This window comes from Stegostoma tigrinum, chromosome 14, assembly GCF_030684315.1.
Source record: "Stegostoma tigrinum isolate sSteTig4 chromosome 14, sSteTig4.hap1, whole genome shotgun sequence".
Classification (NCBI taxonomy): Eukaryota; Metazoa; Chordata; class Chondrichthyes; order Orectolobiformes; family Stegostomatidae; genus Stegostoma; species Stegostoma tigrinum.
The window spans coordinates 68,413,538-68,431,486 of record NC_081367.1 but is presented as its reverse complement, the minus strand read 5'-3'; the positions used below and the strand labels follow the sequence as shown (position 1 = coordinate 68,431,486).

The 17,949-nt window shown below is 43.4% G+C and overlaps 1 protein-coding gene across 7 annotated transcripts in view; it reads right to left on the bottom strand.

Moving 5' to 3' along the window:
- Window positions 1-4,103: 4,103 nt before the first annotated feature.
- The window catches only part of hltf (helicase-like transcription factor), an 83,844-nt gene continuing 69,998 nt past the window's right edge, over window positions 4,104-17,949 (bottom strand). For 5 of the 7 annotated variants that reach the window (XM_059651219.1, XM_059651215.1, XM_059651217.1 and 2 more), the window contains 3 exons: window positions 14,991-15,171; window positions 12,012-12,092; window positions 4,104-9,297 (listed from right to left, as the gene is read on the bottom strand). In XM_059651219.1, coding sequence (XP_059507202.1) covers window positions 9,151-9,297; window positions 12,012-12,092; window positions 14,991-15,171 — 409 coding nt within the window. In that variant the 3' untranslated portion in view covers window positions 4,104-9,150. The remainder of the gene's footprint in view (window positions 9,298-12,011; window positions 12,093-14,990; window positions 15,172-17,949) is intronic. The other 2 variants (XM_059651214.1, XM_059651216.1) reach the window with 1 other exon arrangement.

Sequence of the window (17,949 nt, the reverse complement as noted above, 5' to 3'; positions counted from 1 at the left end):
GTCATGCCTTACAAATCTTCTTGAGTTCTTTGAGGAAGTCACAAGACAGGTTGACAAGGGTCGAGCAGTGGATGTGGTGTACATGGACTTCAGCAAGGCATTTGATAAGGTTCCCCATGGCAGGCTCATTCATTATGTCAGGAGGTATGGGATACAGGGTGATTTGGCTGTCTGGATTCAGAATTGGTTGGCTGACAGGAGGCAGAGAGTGGTTGTAGATGGTAAGTATTCTGCCTGGAGGTCAGTGCTGAGTGGAGTACCACAGGGCTCTGTTCTTGGGCCTCTGCTCTTTGTAGTTTTTATAAATGACTTGGATGTGGAGGTTGAGGGGTGGGTTAGTATGTTTGCTGATGACACAAAGGTTGGAGGTGCCGTTGATAGTATCGAGGGCTATTGCAGGCTTCAGCAAGACTGACAGAATGCAGAGCTGGGCTGAGAAATGGCAGATGGAGTTCAACCTGGATAAATGTGAAGTGATGCATTTTGGAAGGTCGAACTTAAATGCTGAATATAGGATTAAAGGCAGGATTCTCGGCAGTGTGGAGGAACAGCAGGATCTTGGTGTTCAAGTGCATAGCTCCCTCAAAGTTGTCAACCAGGTGGATAAGGTTGTTAAGAAAGCATATGGTGTTTTGGCTTTCATTAATAGGGGATCGAGTTTAAGAGTCGTGAGGTTATGCTGCAGCTCTACAAAACCCTGGTGAGACCACACTTGGAATATTGTGTCCAGTCCTGGTCGCCCTATTACAGGAAAGATGTGGAGGCTTTGGAGAGGGTGCAAAGGAGGTTTACCAGGATGCTGCCTGGACTGGAGGGCTTGTCTTACGAGGAGCGGTTGACTGAGCTCGGACTTTTCTCTCTGGAGAGAAGGAGGAAGAGAGGTGACCTGATCGAGGTGTACAAGGTAATGAGAGGCATGGATAGAGTCGATAGCCAGAGACTTTTCCCCAGGGCAGGATTGACTGCCACGAGGGGTCATAGTTTTTAAGGTGTTAGGAGGAAGGTATAGAGGAGACGTCAGAGGGAGGTTCTTCACCCAGAGAGTTGTGAGTGCATGGAATAGTTTGCCAGTGGTAGTCGTGGAAGCGGAGTCATTAGTGACATTTAAGTGACTGCTGGACATGCACATGGACAGCAGTGAATTGAGGGGAATGTAGGTTAGGTTATTTTATTTTTGGATTAGGATTATTCCACGGCGCAACATCGTGGACCGAAGGGCCTGTACTGTGCTGTACTTTTCTATGTTCTATGTTCTATAACGGCAAAATGGACTATGTTTTAAATGGTGAAAAATTGCAGAACACTGCTGTGCAGAGGGACTTGGGTGTCCTTGTGCATGAATTGCCAAAAGTAGGATCGTAGGTGCAGCAGGTGATTAAAAAGGCAAATGGAATTTTGTCTGCCATTGCTAGAGGGTTGGAGTTTAAAAACCAGGAGGCTATGCTGCAGCTGTATAGGTTTCTGGTGAGGCCACACCTGGAGTACTGTGTGCAGTTTTGGTCTCCTTACTTGAGACGGGAGATACTAACACTGGAGGGGGTGCAGAGGAGATTCACTCAGTTGATTCCAGAGTTGAGAGGGTTGGATTATGAGGAGAGACTGAGTAGACTAGGATTATACTCATTGGAATTCAAAAGAATGAAGGGGACATCTTATAGAAACATATAAGATTATGAAGGAAATAATTAAGGTGGAGGCAGGGAGGTTATTTCCGCTAGCAGGTGAAACTAGAACTAGGGGGCATTGCCTCAAAATAAAGGGAAGCAGATGTAGGACTGAGGTCAGGAGGAACATCTTCACCCAAAGGGTTGAGAATCTGTGGAATTCCTTGCCCAGTAAGCGGTTGAAATTTTAGAACATTAAAGGAATTAAGGGTTATGGTGAGTGGGCAAGTAAGTGGAGCTGAGTCTCAAAACGATCAGCCATGATCTTATTAAATAGCGGGGCAGGCTCGAGGGACCAGATGGTCTACTCCTGCTCCTAGTTCTTATAAAAATAAATGTGGAACTGAAATTTAGTTATCATGGTCCCTATTACTGAGACTATCATTGATTTTCATTTTAAAAAGTCTGGTTCATTAATATTCCTTTAAAAACCTTTTGTTTGCGATGGAACAAATGGCTCTTGTATCTATTCAATGGGTCACACAGAGCCTCAACGCCCAACTTTTTAAGTTTTACATTCACAACAATTGGCTATCCAAGTCACTTTACAGCTTTCGACTAAGACTTTACCAAAACCAACGTCTCCGATGTAAGTTCCTGAAAGTATTCAGCTAAGGGGGTCAGTTGCAGTTAAATAGTAAGAAAGGCTGGACTGCTGGAAGCAAGACTTTTGACATTGTTTTTCTCAGTTGGGTGGAGAGGTATAATAGTGCCAACATGGGGGTGGTGGAAATAAACCAATGGATGAAATTGACAGAATGCCATTTGCAATCAGCTGACTTAACTAAGACTGCTGGCATGTTAAATGATACCAACTGGAATGCATTTCTAATGTTCTCAGGACATGCTCATGCAATAGTTTGGACAGAACAACTCAGAAGCTAAAAATATAGTGGAAAGTCTTAAGAGAGTGGCGTTATCTGCTGATCTTTTGCCTTCGTAATATCTAATATTCAGGCAAGGTGCCACTATAGCTTTTAAGACAGGACTAATCGAAAAGGACATACAATGTAGGAACAAGTAGAGAAAAAAACATCAGAAATTGCTGTAAAAACTCTGCAGGTCTGGCAGCATCTATAGACAGAAAAGCAGAGGTAACGCTTTGCATCCAGTGAGCCTTCTTTTCATATACCTGTCCAAATGTCTTTTAAATGTTGTAACTGTACCCACATCTACCACTTCCTCTGGCAGTTCATTCCACATACGAACCATTCTCCATATGCCTTTTGGGTCCCTTTTAAATCTTTCTCCTCTCATCTTAAAAATATCCTCCCTAGTTTTGAACCTCCCTCTGGGGCAAAGACCTTGGTTATACCCCATTATAAACCTCTTTTTGGTCACCCCTCAACCTTTTATGCTCCAGTCAATAAAAGCCCCAACCTAGCCATACAATTCAAACCCTCCAGTCCCACCAACATCGTTGTAAGTCTTCTCTGAACCCTCTGCAATTTAATAATATCCTTCCTACACTGTACGCAGTACACTGAAAATGGCTTCACCAGCATCCTGTATGACCTCAGTATGACGTCCAAACTTCTATACTCAATAGTCTGAACAATAAAGGCAAGCGTACCAAATGCCTTCTTGATCTCGTCTCAATCTCATTCCTGCCCATTTTTCGCAACCCCTCAACTTGTTACTAATTAAATAATCTACCTCCTGCTTAAATTTATTCAGTGTTGTAGTGTCTCCTGCTCTCTGTAGAGAAGCAACTCCTGCTGATTTGTACTTTAGATCTGCCAGCCTTTTGAGCCAATCCTCTATGCAAAGCATCTGCAGTTCCTATTATCTCTGATACAATATATTATCCTACCCACTGTCATTTTTATTAACCTATTTCTTTTTGAAAACACAATTGACAAATTCTTACCTCCATGAAGGACAGGTGTATTGGCATGAAAAGACATCGTTTGCTGCACAGGTATGTGAGGGTTTCTTCATAGCAACAAGTAATGTGGGAAGGGAGATAAACATCGGCCAGGCTGCTGGGAGAATTCTTGCTCTTCGTTAGTGTGTGGAGTTCTTACATCCACCCGCAGCGATGTGCGTATCAGGAATTCTCAGGCACTTTTCCAGTGATGTATTTTACCACTAAGAGTGGCTGTGATGCCTCAGAATAAAACAACTTCCGGGTACAACTCCATGAAAACCCATCCTTCACTCAGTCACATCAACCTAACCAACCCCAGATGAATGATTTTACCCTCAAAATACAAACGAAAGTCCTTGAGTTATATATAATTTAAAAAGACATGTATTATTCAGACACAAGAGATCAGTGATTCTCAGGTGTTGTAATGTTCTTTTTGCCAGCAATGGCCAACAGCCATCAGAAGTGATTCTGTTCAGTTAACGTGTTCAATAAAAGTCTGCCCATAAAATCCCAGAGATTCTTGTAAATGCAACCTTCGATAAGATGCCACACAATATTCATCCTCTGATTCGATTCGATTTATTGCAGTCGCATGTACCTAAGTACAGTGAAAAGCTTTATTCTGCAAGCAGTACAGGCGGATCATAGCAAAACAAGTACATACAAATCATAGGCGGCTTAGACAGGGTGAGGCATACAAGGTTACACTGCATAGGAGATGGCAAAGCAAGGTCAACATGAACAAGATCAACATTATTTGAAATTAAAGTGTCTGTTCATCAGTCCGATAACGGCAGGGAAGAAGCTGTTCATGAGAGGTACAGGAGAGCATTTCTGGGGTGGGAGGGGTCTTTGATGATGTTTGTAACCTTTCCGCAGCACTGAGAAGTGAAAATGGAGTCCATAGATGGTACAGAGATAATGGGAACTGCAGATGCTGGAGAATCCAAGATAACAAAGTGTGAAGCTGATGAAGGGTCAAGGCCCGAAGCGTCAGCTTTTGTGCTCCTGAGATGCTGCTTGGCCTGCTGTGTTCATCCAGCTTCACACTTTATTATCCATACGTGGTACATTGGCTTTCATGAGGCTCTGGGCTGTACACACAACCTTCTGTAGTTTCTTACAGTCCTGGACAGATAGTTGCAGTGCCAGGCTGTTATGCAGCCAGATAGAAAGCATTCTATGGTGCATTTGTAAAAGCTTTCCCTATGGCTCTGGGCACTGGGGTCAACAATGAGTTAAAATGTAGTTGAGCTATTGTTTCGATTTTGGCTCCCTCTTTCTACTGGACAAGGACACTAACAGGATCCTAATACCTACCATGAACACGGTAAAAACAAGCTGACCTGCGATTCACCAGACAACTGATTACTAACTCGGTTTCTGAAGGGTCCCGACCCGAAACATCAAACTTTCCTGCTCCTCTGATGCTGCTTGGCCTGCTGTGTTCATCCAGCTCTACACCTTGTTGTTATCTGTTTCAGGATGACTGTTTTTGTATTGTTCAGCTAGTTCATTTGTGCAACTCAAGAACTGGCAGCATTCCTTGGTGTATCCTCCATTTGTAAATCTAGTGCATCATTGCCACTCCCAGCGAGGTTGATAGCTGAATGGTTACTCTCTGAAACCATCCACTACTCACTATTCATCAAAATGTAGCCCTGTTCTTACTTCATATTCCCACCAGGAATCAACAAATAGTGAAATATTTACACTTAGGGATATTTTTAATCAATCTGTTCAGACGCATCTCTGGAGCAGGTGGGACTTGAACCCAAGACTGAGAGAGGGACACAGTCACTGTGCCACAAGAGATTTGTATCTGTGAATTGAATTGTATTAGGTTTCTTGGCACATGTACTCATGTGAGTACAGTGAAAAGTTCACAAGTCGCCACTTATGGTGTCATCTTAGGTTCAAAGGAACCTAGATACATGTTCTTGTGTACAAATTCTTAGGGAAAAAAAATTAGAAAATAAAGAAATTAAAAGTCCAGCATTACAGACCTTTAAAAGTACAAAATCATTGTAATAAATTAGAAAAATAAAAAGATAACAAGTTCAGAATAATAGCGCTAATTGTATTTTCAGGATACCCCAAAACCTTCCAGGCCAATGAAATGAATTCTTCTCTTCCCCAATAGTCCTCAGCAGAATCAGTCTCATCAAGTGACATCCAGTTCTGAGCTGAGGAACTGAATCTGCACTGTCAATGTAACCAAACTAACTGGCCTGTGGGAAGCTACAAGCATGAAAGCACCAAGTTTTATTTGACATGACAGGTGGCAGGCACAATCACGCCATGTCAGAGGGTTGGCCATGAAGAAGATTTACAAGCAGTTGTGTACACAGAATCCCTCTTCACGTGACATTCCTTGAAGACTGATTCATCTCCTCTTGTGGCAGAGAGGTGCAGACCCAGTGTTACTAATATAAACTAGGCTTCATGTTTAAGAACGCAGGAGGGTAACCTCCATGTAACACACACAGTTGCTGATCTGAAATCCAAAATGTGCTGAATTCTAAATTTATAAATGACTGAAATTATATCCACAATCAAAATGTGCTTCCTTCTTACCACTTAGATGTGACATTTTACTATGTGCTAAACAGCAGGGTATTCAGATTATGACAAATTGGAATGAAATGTTTCTGTTTGAATGTTCCAAGGCGTTAATCACAATGAGTAGTGTACAGACGGTACTTACTGTGGAAAGAAAGCTGCTTCTATTGCTCATCAAAGCTGCACTGTCCTATGCAGATCTGCAGAGCTCTGGGAATGTTTCTAGTCCATGATTATGGCTTATTTGAGACAGGGCACCACTGCTGTCCACGCCTCTGGATGAGGGTAAAACAATGAGCCACAGTTCTCACTGCTTATTTGCTTAGTAGCAAACCGTTTCAGATGGAATGTGCTGTGGGGCCTTCCTGGTACAGAAGGCAACTACCAGAAATCTGTCAGCAAACAGAAAGTACACCCACAGGGAGCTTTTGAATAGGCAAGCTGGTTCGATCATCCAATTAGAACATACACTTCCACTTCTATAACATCACACCTCCAGAAAGCCATTTGTTGCCGAAGCCTTCACCTAGGCCTTTGTTAGCTGCAAACTAAACATTCCACAATTCTCCTCCCAATCGAACAGGTGGATTACTTTATGCTAGATAGTTTGAAGCTGGAATGTTAGTCCAACAGCACGATCTGAGTAAGTGGAGAGCATGCAAGTGCATTGCCTCTGGCCCTTTGTGGGGCAGTTGGAAAAAGTGAGATCTGGATGTCAGCCATTCTTGCTGAACAATCTGTAACCAATCATCTGTTTGATTAGCTAGATCACCGAGTTTAAGTCGTGGACTGTTTTGAGTTTCTGGATTGGCCAGGTTGGGAGCTTGGAGCAGGCTCAGGGAGCACAGGTCTCCAACAATGCAACAGGGCTGTTCTTGGGGCCCACTGCCTTGGCTGGGTCCTGTACACATAGCTGCTTCCTGAGAGTATGTGGAGTGAATCAAATTGCACAACGATTGGCACTGGTGATGACTGGGACAAGGATCATCCTCCACTCATCGCTTCTGATACCCTCTGGCAAAGGAGGTTGCAGTTAGCTCCCAGTGAACCAGCACCAGTGACCTAGCTTGATGGTGATGGAAGAAGAGATATGCAGAGTCATAAATTTACAGGCTGGTTTCAATGGCTAGAATCTTTCTTAAACCTAGATCACAAAGCATCAAAGCAGATGGTATCTTCAGTGGAAAAGCAAGACTTGATTTCCATCACAAGGACCACTATGCAGTCGTTGCAGAGAAGCGACTAGTTAGCTCAGTTGGCTGGATAGCTGGCTTGCGATGCAGAATGACTTCAACAGCAGGGACTCAATATTCCCACACTATACCATCACCACAGCCCATCATGAAGAGCATCCCACCCAGACTTCCCCCTTTCTTTCCTATCCCTGTAACCCTGAATTTCCCCATGTCTAACCTGTGTAGCATGTACATCCCTGGCCACTTTGGGCAGTTTAGCACCGCCGATCCATCCAACCTGCACGTCTTTGGGCTGTGGGAGGAAACCAGAGCATCCAGTGGAAACACACACAGACATGCGGAGAACATACAAACTCTACACGGACGGTTGCCTTGAGGCCTGGTGACTCTCAGGTTAAACTAGCACTAGTCATCTCTCCCTCTCTCTGATGAGATCGCAGCCCTATGCCCTGGTACAACTATGGTGATTTCTCACCTTGTAGAGGCCCAAAACCTGACTGTAGTCAAATCCCATAGATCCTAAGTCTGCCCTTTTTAAATTCACTTCTCTGCATAATAACTATTGCACACCTTTTTAATCACTGCAAGGTTAATCTTAGTTTATGTGCAATTTTAAAGGGAAAACTATTTTTACCGCATGGAAGACACCCTTCAGCCCATCATGTCTGCACTGGTAACTTACATCTGTCTATTCTAATCCCATTTTCCAACATTTGGCCTATAGCTGTGTATGCTGTGGTGATTGAAGTGCTCACCCAGATAATTCTTAAAATGCCGAGGGTCCCCGTCTCTACCAGCCTTTCATGCAGCGCGTTCCAGATATTCACCACCAGATATTCACCACCCTCTGGGGTGAAAACTGATTAGAAAGCCCTGGATTAGAAAGTCTCTCACACGAGGAGACACTGGGCTGCTCATGGGTTCCATTCTCAAGTTGATTCTTACACAAGTTGGAAGACAATGCAGAACGAAACAAATTGGCTACTCATATGTACTCGGAATGTTCATACATCAGATCTTTAAAATTACAGCTCTGTACAGGATCGAGTTTGTAAGCGTTCTAAGTGTAAATCTGTAAATCGGGGTCCGCCTGTATAGCACCCATGCAGCCTGCCACATTCATCATTTGTAAGAATCACCATTTGCAAATGTTTTGAGGAACACAAACCAGCAGGATTTTACTGAAGTTTCTGTTTTTTGTAAAAGGAAAAGTAATAAAGCTCGACAAGAATTGTCAAGTTTAATGATTGTAAAAGTCCTTAGCTGAATAACAAAGCAGGACAATTTTTTTTTTTAAAAAACCTTGCCTTTACGAAGCATTCCACCACATCTGTAAAATATCTCGATCCCCGTCACGCACTGAGTGCTGGAAATACAGTAAATGGTCACTCAGGCAAACACAAAATTCTCACACAAACATCCACAAATAATGTTAAGATGAGATACCAGCAAATCTGATTTAGTTGGTGTAGGCTGAGGGTAAAACATTCGTCAGGAGACTGGCAGAACACTCTGAATCTGAGTATTACCACGGGGCTGTTAAATACGCACCTAACAACTGGAACAGGCACATTGAGCAATGTCTCAATATCTCAACTCAGGGATGCACTTTCCAACTGCAGCAGTTTCGAAGCTATATTACACAGACAATTTGTTTTCTACATTTTGATTCACAAAATTCAAACATTCTGCATTAAAAGTTACCATCTCATATAAATTTGTATTTGGTTTACAAATTACTTCCCATTTATCTGTCCCATTACAGTATTCAAAAGTTTCAAAATTTCAATAAGCTCATACATTTGGGAGGGTTAGAAAGCAAAAATAAAAGCAGAACCGATGCCAAAAACCAGTGTTACACGTCGATCAGAATCTTGATCTCTTCAATCCGGCTTTGCTTTATCTCGCGCTGTCTTTTTGTTCCAAAAGCCCCTGCTGCAAGTTCTCGCTTCTTGTTCTGAATCTTGATCATATTTTCCTCCACGGAGTTTTTCACAATAAACTACAGAGGTAGACAGGCAATGGAGGTTTATTGGATGCTGTCAAAACCACTTGTAAATCACAAAATGGCAGCATCAGGCGTACACAGTCTCCGCTCCTTGCCACAAGGATATCAAGCAAGATTAAACGAGGAATAAGACAGTAAGTGCATGGGAGTAGAAGTAGGCCATTTGGCCCATCGAGACCACTCTACCATTCAATGAGATTGCGGCTGGTCTGATAATCCTCAACTCCACTTCCCTGCTTTATCTCCATACCCCTCGATTAGAAATCTACATCAGCCTTGAATATACTCAATGACCCAGTGTTGAGTTTTACCTATGGTAAAGAATTCCAAAAGATTCATGTTCGCCTTGAAAAGGAAGGAATATTCCACAGTCTAGTCTTAAATTCGTGACTCCTTAGTCTGAGATTATGGTCTCTGGTCCTAGACACACCCACAAGTGGACAAGTGGAAACAATCGCTGTGCCTATTCGGCCTAAGAATCTTCTATATTTGAATAGGTCTCCTTCCATTCTTCTAAACTCCAATGAGTACAAGCCCAAACTGCTCAATCTCTCCTCATAAGAAAATCCCTCCAGGCCTGCTATCAGCCTAGTGAACCCTCTCTGGACTCGCTCCTCCAATGCCGATATATGCTTCTTTAGACTAAAGGGGCCAAACCCTTTCATAGTATTCCAGCTGAGATCTGACTAATGCCTAATATAATTTCAGCGATACTCCCTACTTTTATACTCCATTCCTTTCAAAATAAAGGCCAACATTCTTTTTGCCTTCCCTATTACTTGCTGAACTTGGATACTGGCTTTTTGTGATTCATGCATTAGGAGCCCCAATTCCCTTGGTTTCTGAGCTTTCTGCAGTCCTTTCCCATTTAAATACTATTCATCTCTTTTATTCTTCCGGCCCAAGAGCACAACTCACATTTCCCCATATGCCATCTAAGTTTTTGCTCTCTCACGTAATCTGTCTGCAGCTTTCTGCTTTCTGTTTTCCCCCCACTTCCTGCCCTCTCACCCAGTCAGCCTGCCTGAGGAACAGTAGTCAAATCTACAAATGCTTAGGCTCACCACATTTCTTTTCTGCTTGTTCTGGTCCACACATTTCTTTTCTGCTTGTTCTGGTCCACACATTTCTTTTCTGCTTGTTCTGGTCCAAGTAGGAGCAATCTGCTTTCACCCCACCCATGCTTAAATTTGTTCCAACCCCTTGCTGGATAGCTGAGCTGAGACAAGCTCTGCACCCTGGAAGCCTAAAACTCTAACCATGTAGCATCTCTCACACCATAACAGCTTGCATTTATATGGCACCTTTGAAAATATAAAATATCTGAAGGACCAGTTTTGAACAATATTTGACACCAAATTACGTAAGGAGTTTGATGTCCAGTGAAAAAAACTGAAGGGTTAATAGATATATTGAAAATGAGACAAGGGAGAGCAGACGGTGAGAGACTTTGTACAGAAAAATATGACACTGTTCATCACTGAGGAAGCGGCCAAGAAGGAATCTAACAGTACCAAGTCCAAATTAACCTGCCAACATAGATGGAGATGAAGATAGAGTCTGACTGTATTGGCTAGACTTGGAGTGCTTTATTAAATCAGCACTTTTCCATTTAGTTTATAGAACATAGAACAGTACAGCACAGAACAGGCCCTTCAGCCCACAATGTTGTGCCGATATGCTCAATTGTTAACTTTCTCCTCCCCTTTCTGTTGGCAGAAAGACATGTCTATGAAATGGCTACAAGTTCAAGTTCTGGCATATAAGATGGTCTATATGAGGATGAGAGAGACAGGGAATTCAAGCTTTTGAAATCAACAGGGCTATTTCACATGCAAAGTAGTGTTTATTTTGTGAAAATAATTGGCAAATGGAGCTGATTAAATGTTCAGTTTCTAGAAATAAATACAGAACTTTCATCCTTCTTGTCTCTCTTTTCTCATTTTTTTGTCTCCCACTGCTCACTCCTGCCTTCAGTCGGCCTTTCTCTCCAGAAGCTTTAACGCTGTCTCTTGTCACTAAGCTCTCATTTGTCACTCCTTCTGGAATCGCTGTGTTCTGGTTTCTCTAACACCTCAAAGTTTCTCTGTTTCATATGCCTTTTCTGTTCCTCAGGTGAGTATCTTTTAAGTGTTAAAGCAAATCTAAATGATTATGTCTAACAAGCAACACAAAATGGATTTTATAAAGATGAAAAGGGGGCACAAAGGCATGGAGAGATAAATACAAAAGAGTGAACAGGGATGAGTAAATACGTGAAGTGCTGTTTCAGATCTCCAGCATCTGCAGTTCTTTTGTCTTATTTAAACAGTTGCAAGTTCAATGGCCTAGTGGTGCGAGATGCCAGCTTTCTGCATTGCGCGTGCAAGTACCTCCACGACCCTTTACATTGCAGCTTCTCTCCCATCATCGGGATAATAGAGTACTTTGAGACAAAGGTTGAATAGAGGTGGCGTGTAAATGGTGACAGTAGTTATGAGTCTATAACACTGCATGTGAAGCCAATATTATCACAAATCCCATTGACTGCATTCACTGGAGTGTAGTCCAATGCTAAATAAAAACGGAAAGAACTGTGGATGCTGTCATTCTGCTTTTCCAGTAACTTCTGTTTTTGTTGCAGTCCAATGCTACACAGAAAAAAACTAAGCTGCTCTTATGAATAAATATTTAGCTGTCAGCTCTTTCGAGTTGTGCTAATGACTTACCTTGGTGATTATGACATCCCTGGTCTGACCCAGCCTGTGGCATCTGTCAAAGCATTGGTCCTCAGCGGCTGGATTCCAGGCCTGACACACAAAAAGAACAGTTACAGCACTGCGGGAACAGCACCATATCACAAGCGTGCACAACACGACACACTGTGCATGACATAATCTGCTCGGTAAACGAGCCAAGCCAGCGAAGATCAGTTTAAAGGTGAAAGGCAGGAAGTTCAAGAGGGGTGGGGTTTGAGGAGTTCACCTAGTGGGTGATAGGGGTCTTGAATAAACTGACTGCGAGAGTAGTTGATTCGGGTAATCTCAACGTTTAAAAAGGTACTCACATGAGCATCTGAACTATCATACCTCTCAAGGCTATGAGCCTAATGCAGGAAAAGTACGACTAGTGTAGATTTAGAGTTGCTTTGGCTCAATGGGCCAAAAGGCCTCTACTGTATCATTCTATAAACATGCCACGGGACTATGCCTGCACAAAGTGAACACAACCACAAAACACAGGTTTTGCCCAGTCAAACACAATAACATCGTAAGCTCACTTTGCTATAAAAGAAAATTCACCCAAAAGTCATCTTCAAATCTTTGTACAAGATACAGAAACGAGTGCAGTCAGTAGATTTTGAAGCAAGACCCTGGACATCTAATTTACACCGCTCAGATCCTACAATTGCATTGGTGGAAGTCAGATTTTAATCATTGTGAGTTTTCCCTTCATTAAGAGTTTACTGGTAGTGTCATTGCTGCTCATTTCACTTTAAAAATCTAATCAGTCATTCGCATGAAGAGGATTTCCTGTCTACGTGACCAGTATCACTTTGTTAACAGCCGTTCGAGGAGGGAGCAAGTAGTGACATGTTTTGCCCGCCCATGAAAATAAAATCAGGTGATTTTTGTTTATTGGTTAAAAATCTCAGACTTCTATTCTGTTAAGACAAACAATATCAAGTACCACATTTTACTGGTGATCTGATGTATGAGATCTGGGGAAACTGAATGCAAGTTTTATTGTGACACAAGTGGGAGTTTGGATGTTAAGTAATAAAGCAACAGGAGCAGGCCCTTCAGCCCATTCAGCCTGCTTCCCCCACTCAGTTAGGCCGTGACTGGTCATTGACCTCATTGTCACTTGTCACTTTCCCACTGTACACCGTCATGGAAAAATGGCAATAGTAGTATTTTGGAGGCCAGGGGTACAAACAAGCTGCAGGACATTCTTCATCCAACTCCACTTCGGGAAAAGATGGCAATCCATTTTTCCAGATTTCTTCTGTCATCTTCCCTCTATTAGAAGGTCAGAAGTTCGCCAATGACTGCCGGATTTTCAGCACCATTTGCAGCTCCTCAGATCCTGAAGCAGTCTATGTTCAAATGCAAAAAGATGTGGACAATATCCAGGGCTGGGATGGCAAGTGGCAAGTCATGTTCACATAAATGCCAGGAAATAACCGTCTCCAGTGAGAGACAATCTAACCACTGCTCCTTGACATTCAGTGGCACTGCCATCACTGAATCCTCCCATTATCAACACTACGGAGGTTTAACCAGAAGCTCAAGTAGACTCACCACAGTGATTACAAGAGCAGAGGTCAAACGCTAGGCATACTCCAGTGAGTAACTCACACCCTGACTCCTCAAAGCCTGTCCACCATCTACAAGGCACAAGTCAAGAATGTGATGGAATGACTGGCCACTTGCCTGGATGAGTGCAGCCCCAACCACACTAGAAGCTTGACACCACCCAGGACAAAGCAGCCAGCTTGATTGGCACAAACATCCACTCTCTCCACCCCAGATGCTCTGTAGCAGTAGTGTGTATTGTTTACAAGATGCAGAATTTCAGAAATTCACCAAGGATCCTCAGACAGCACTTCCATCTACAAGAACAAGGGCAGCAGACATATGGGAACACCACCACCTCCAAGTTCCCCTCTAAATTACTCACCACCCTGACTTGGAAATATACCACTATTCCTTGACTGTTGCTGGTTCACAGTCCTGGAATTCCCTCCCTAAGAGCATTATGGATCTACTCACAGTACACAGACTGCAGCAGTTCAAGAAGGCTCGTCACCACCTTCTCAGGGGCAACTAGGGATGGGCAAGAAATGCTGGTCCCGCCAGCAACGTACACAAAGAACGAAAAAACAAAGAAAATTACAGCACAGGAACAGGCCCTTCGGCCCTCCAAGCCTGCGCCGATCCAGATCCTCTATCTAAACTTGTCACCTATTTTCCAAGGATCTGTATCCCTCTGCTCCCTGCCCATTCATGTATCTGCCTAGATACATCTTAAATGACGCTATCGCGCCCGCCTCTACCACCCCCTCTAGCAACGTGTTCCAGGCACCCACCACCGTCTGCGTGAAGAACTTTCCACACATATCTCCCTTAAACTTCTCCCCTCTCACCTTCAAATCGTGACCCCTAGTAATTGAGTCCCCCACTCTTGGAAAAAGCGTCTTGCTATCCACCCTGTCTATACCCCTCATGATTTTGTAGACCTCAATCAGGCTCCCCCGTCAACCTCCGTCTTTCTAATGTAAATAATCCTCATCTACTCAACCTCTCTTCATAGCTAGTGCCCTCCATACCAGGCAACATCCTGGTGAACCTCTTCTGCACCCTCTCTAAAGCATCCACATCCTTTTGGTAATGTGGCGACCAGAACTGTATGCAGTATTCCAAATAGATCCAAGTACACATCCCACAAGTAAATAAAACTAAGTTAATTTAGGGTATGTGGTTATATGTGTTTTAATAAATGGAATCCATGTTATATCTAGTTCAGGGAGAGATAGATGGATTTGGAACATTAGACAACACTGCTTTTATTTAGTGTCTACTTAATAAAGCAGAACAGAATATGCATCAAACACAGATTCTGCAGAAACAGAAGAAGTGGTGCTGGTGACAGCTGCGCAAACTCCTCACATTTAGCAGGTCCAGAGGTTCAGCATCAATACTCACAGGGTCCATGAGAAACACGCGAGAAGCTGCTGTCAAATTCAAACCAACTCCACCGGCTTTCAGCGACAGCAGCATGATGGTCGGGGAGCCTGGCTCACTGCTCTGGAAGGACTCAATGGCATTAATCCGCCGCTTCTGTGGCATCGAGCCATCCAAGCGTGTAAATGCAAAGCCTTCTTGTCTACAAAATGAAAACAAAGGCAGAACCGCACTGTAGGCAGATTATCCCTCAGTTAGACCTCGGGTGAATGACGACAAAGGACAGCCCCATTCTTAATAGTTTGTGAACCATGCTGTTGCTGATAACACAGAAATAAATATAAAGGTCAATCTGTAAACAATCAGCTTTACTAGATTAAAAAAACACTAACTATTTACACATTCTTTACGCTGTAGGGCCATCTCCCAGCAACATTGTAAAACTTGATCCAACATCCAACAATTATCTATCAGTGAGTTGTGAATCAAGACCTAAACTAGCACTGCCATGCTGATCACAGCATGTGCTTCAGAGTTACGCAGGGACTGCAGTGAGACAGTTATCAGCTTGGCCTTACAGCCCAAAAATGCTGACTGACTGAACTTCCTCCATTTAGCAAGGAGGAAGCCGCACAAGCCAAGCATGGCTGGCTCAGCGGTCAGCACGGCTGCCTCACAGCACCAGGGACCCAGGTTCGATACCACTCTCGGGCGACTGTCTGTGTGGAGTTTGCACACTCTCCCCGTGTCTGCGTGGGTGGGTTTCTGCCAGGTGCACCGGTTTCCTCCCACAGTCCAAAGGCATGCAGGTTGGCCATGCTAAATTGCCCCATAACGTTAAGCAGGCTGGGTGGATTAACTATGGTAAAGGTGGGGTTAGAGGGTAAGGTGGGAAGCTGTTGAGAGGGTCAATGCAGACTTGATGAGCCCAGTGGCCTCTGCCTGCACTGCAGGGATTCTATGATTCTAAATAAAAGTCATAAATTTTAATAAGTGGACAAAGATCAGCCAAACAGAATACAATGTGGGTAAGTGTGAAATTGTTCACTGGTAGAAGGGGAAAAGAAGGTTATATGGCAACAGGGAGAGGTTGCAGAGCTCCGAGATGCTGAGAGATCTGGGTGCCCTAATGCATGAATTAAAGAAGCTTATATGGCAACAGGGAGAGGTTGCAGAGCTCTGAGATGCTGAGAGATCTGGGTGCCCTAATGCATGAATTAAAGAAGCTTATATGGCAACAGGGAGAGGTTGCAGAGCTCTGAGATGCTGAGAGATCTGGGTGCCCTAATGCATGAATTAAAGAAGCTTATATGGCAACAGGGAGAGGTTGCAGAGCTCTGAGATGCTGAGAGATCTGGGTGCCCTAATGCATGAATTAAAGAAGATCAGTGTGCAAGTACAGCAAGTAATCAGGAAAGCTCATAGCATGTCATTTTTTTTATTGCAAGGGGAACTGAATGCAAGAGTTATGCTTCAATAGTGAGACCACATCTGGAGTACTTTGTACAGTACTGGTCACTGTACTTAACAGAATATTAATGCAGTAGAACCAGTTCAGAGTAGGTTGACTAAACAAAGCAGACTGCCTAACAGGGAAAAGCTGGACAGCTCGGTCTGTATCCTTTGGAGTTTAGAGGAATCAGAGGTGACTTTGTTGAAACACAAGATCCTGAGAAGTTTTGCCGGGTGGATGGGGAAAAGATGTTTCTTCTTGCAGAAGAATCTAAAACTGGGGGGTCATAGCTTAAAAATAAGAGGTCACCTATTTAAGGCAGAGATGAGGAAATATGTCTCGGAAGATTGAGTGAGTTTGGAATTTCCTTGCTGAAAATAAGTTAATGCAGAATCTATAAAGACTCTTAAGGCAGAGGTAGACAGGTTGTTGACCACCGAGGGGATGAAGATTACCGGGGGTATGCAGTAATGTGGAGCTGAGGATAAAATCCAAACAGCCATGATCTTATTGAATGTTGGAGTAGGCTGGAAGGGCCCAGTGGCCTGGTCTTGTTTGTACACTAACTGTGCATGGACGGATGGATCCCAGTGGATGGAGAAGCCCTAATTGTTTTCTTCCCATTCACTAACCAAAGAGAAAGTGCTCCAAAACGAATCTCACACTCCGCCGTTCATGAATGTCACCGAATCTGTCCCATGGTACCCAAAGATCCAATTCGGCATAATAAAGTCTGGCAAAAGTTACTAAGCGGTTTCAACAAAGTATTGCAGAAGTGCTTGATACAAGCACCTACAGTACTTATACTGTGGAGCCAATTCCACTCCACAGATTCCTAAAGTGCGTTCAGCCTAAAACTACAAAGTAACAGCAGCCTGTAACATCCGATGGTGTTATTCATGGTCTATTTCAGCCTAGGTAGCTGCAAGACAAGTTTCAACATCTTCTGAGGCAACACTCTAACGTTAAAACAGCGTCAGCTCCCAGCTTCTCACAGTGCACTGGACCAGGTTTCAAGAAATGAGCCCGGCCAGGTGAGTGAGGTTTCAGCGGGGACGCATTTCGGGACGAGTCACCATAATACCTTAAGTTTTAAGAGACCCATGGGTAGGAGTAACAGCTGTCCTCAGGTCAAAGTGTTAAATTGGGGGAAGGCGAGCTACAACAATATTAGGCAGGAACTAGATAATGTTGATTGGAGGCGCTGATTGAGGGTAAACCCGAATCGGATATTGGGGAGTATTCCGAACAGCAGTTGATCAGAGTTCCTGAGATGCCCATTCCTGCGAGAATAAAGGGTAGGTATGGCAAGTTATGTGAACGTGGATGACCAGGGCTGTGATGATCATGGTCAAAAAGAAAAAGGAAGCATACATAAGGTCTAGGAGGATGGGAGCTGATGAAGCCCTTGAAGCATATAAGTAGTAAAGAATTTAAATAAGGAATTAGAAGGGCTAAACAAGGACATGGAAAGTTGTTAGCAAACAGGATTAAGAAGAATCCCAAGGCTGTGTATACACATACAAA